This window comes from Lactuca virosa, chromosome 9 (genome assembly GCF_052849685.1).
Source record: "Lactuca virosa cultivar CGN04683 chromosome 9, Lactuca_virosa_CGN04683_v6, whole genome shotgun sequence".
Classification (NCBI taxonomy): domain Eukaryota; kingdom Viridiplantae; phylum Streptophyta; class Magnoliopsida; order Asterales; family Asteraceae; genus Lactuca; species Lactuca virosa.
The window spans coordinates 138178606-138180720 of NC_136434.1; the positions used below are offsets into that span (position 1 = coordinate 138178606).

General features: G+C 37.7%; 1 protein-coding gene across 1 annotated transcript; it reads right to left on the reverse strand.

Annotated features, from left to right (window-relative positions):
• Positions 1–338: 338 nt before the first annotated feature.
• On the reverse strand, positions 339–1734 carry LOC145136322 (protein SOSEKI 5-like). The gene is made up of 3 exons (XM_079070458.1): positions 1299–1734; positions 1143–1212; positions 339–1075 (listed from the first exon to the last, which is right to left on the reverse strand). Exons 1-3 carry the CDS (start codon positions 1585–1587, stop codon positions 505–507), a joined length of 930 nt encoding a protein of 309 aa, XP_078926584.1. The 5' UTR covers positions 1588–1734; the 3' UTR covers positions 339–504.
• Between the last annotated feature and the right edge of the window lie 381 nt (positions 1735–2115).

Below are 2115 nucleotides of genomic sequence, written 5' to 3' on the forward strand. Positions count from 1 at the left end.
GCAATTTTATTTGAAATTTGACAATACTTAATCACGCATTTTAATATAAAAGATCTCAAATTTGATTTTTAAAAGCATCCATTATTGGTTTGTATTTTTTAATTCATACGAAGAAAGAGGTGGTCAATTCCTTAGTGGTACGGATCGCTTTATCTTCACAAACCGATTCCAAACAAAAATCGGGTCTTATGTGACTTATGTGACTGTTATTTAACTAAGAGCTAAGCAAATCCGAATTTTCAAATTGTTTCGGATCGGTTTAAAAACCGGATTGGATTTTCACTTCATAATTTTAAAGGGATGATTATAAATACATAATAAAACTTCAATTTTATTTTTTAAATAATTACATCATAAAAAAGAGTAGATTTCATCTTAGTTAATACATTAATATATAGGATAGGATGTACAAAATAGTGACATTACATGTCATGTCTACATGCATATTTTTATTGATCCTGTGCTTCGCCGACCATGCACCCTTCATGGAGCTTACTTACATCTTTAACCGAGAATGGACTTATGGACCCCACACGTAATCAGCTGCATCAGAACTTCAGAAGCTTTCATCCTTCCACCAGCGTCATGTCGATCCTCCGCCGTCAGATCTCCACTTCGCACGTCCACCGTCGGATCGATGTATCTCGCTCCCTCTGACACCTCGGAGCTCGAATTAGAAGGCGGTGGAGATGGTATTTCTTCTCTACCCAGCGTCATCGTCACGTGCTCTTTCCTTTCTCGTTCGAAACTCCGGCGTCTCCGTTGCTCCTCCGTTTGTGTAGCAGCATCGGCGGCGAACTTTGCCGCGAGTTCTCTGCTAGATTCGCACTTCACGACCATGTACTCTTGTGGATTGTCGAATGAACTCCATGATTGATTCCGTCGCTTGATCATGGCCACCGCCGCGGTTGTTGTAGAGTTGCAATCGCCGCCGGTTTGATTCGTGTCCGTCGGATTTTGTAATGTTTCAAGAAGCTCTGATCCTTTAAGGACGTAATCATGACCATGACCATTTGTCGATTCAATCAGATCATCCTCCGATAAATCGTGCCATACATATCCAGTTTTGTAGCTCCTAATTTCGATTCACGAATTTTTAGAACAAATCATCAACAACGAGAACGTAAACAAACTGAAGTTACCTTTTGAATGACCAGGAATACATGTTTGACATTCCTCTTCCTCTGTGATAATTCATTGTATTCATAACATCTGCAAACAAAAACAGTAAAAGTAAGTGAGAAGAAATTCGAATTCGAGCTACTTAAAAGTTAAACGATCAAACAAAAGGTGAGTACCTCTGAGGTAGAGACCATGGGGAGAAGAGAGAGGAACATCGATGAGATGAGGATGTTCAAGGTTGCCATTCCTTGTGAGGTAATACAGAACTGGAACTTTTCTAGCTGCCATTACCACAGCTGCCTGCTCTGTTTTAGGTTTAACCAAGATCGGACTTCTATCAGGAGCATCGGCAATGTTCAGATCTCTATTTCCAGTTCCAGAAATTGAATTAACACGATTCCGATTCTTCTTGGGCCTTCTTGAGATCAACATCTCCGAAGTGGTTTTTCTCGAATCCGCAGCCATTGAAAGAATTTACAGAGGCGTATGTGTGTGTAAAGGGGGGCAAGAAGGAGAAGGTGAAGGAACGGTGGCGGGTAAATTCAGTTAGCTTTCGAGAGGGGTATATTTATGGGAAAGAGGGAAACATTCTAACGCATAAATTGGTAAAAGCCTCGATGTCCTATAAACAATTGTAGCACTTTGCAACGCTTATAAATAGTAACCATGTAATCTTTTTTCATTATAAAAATAGTCACCAAACTCAGAAAATCAAAATACGTCCAATCCGTATCATAAGTTAAATCAAAGGTTATGAAGTCACGGTAATACGTTCAATCTATATCATAAGTTAGCTTAATCCATATCATAAGTTAGCTTGCAAATGAAATCGCTAGCAAACAAGGCTAAAATTGTAATATATTCATTTCGGGTCTAAATTTTTTGACTATTTTTGTAAAAAAAATTGAAAAAATAAATAAATTAAGTAAATGATATAAAATTGAACTAATTAAATAATGACGTTGATAAATAAAAATGAATTTTTATAGGAAA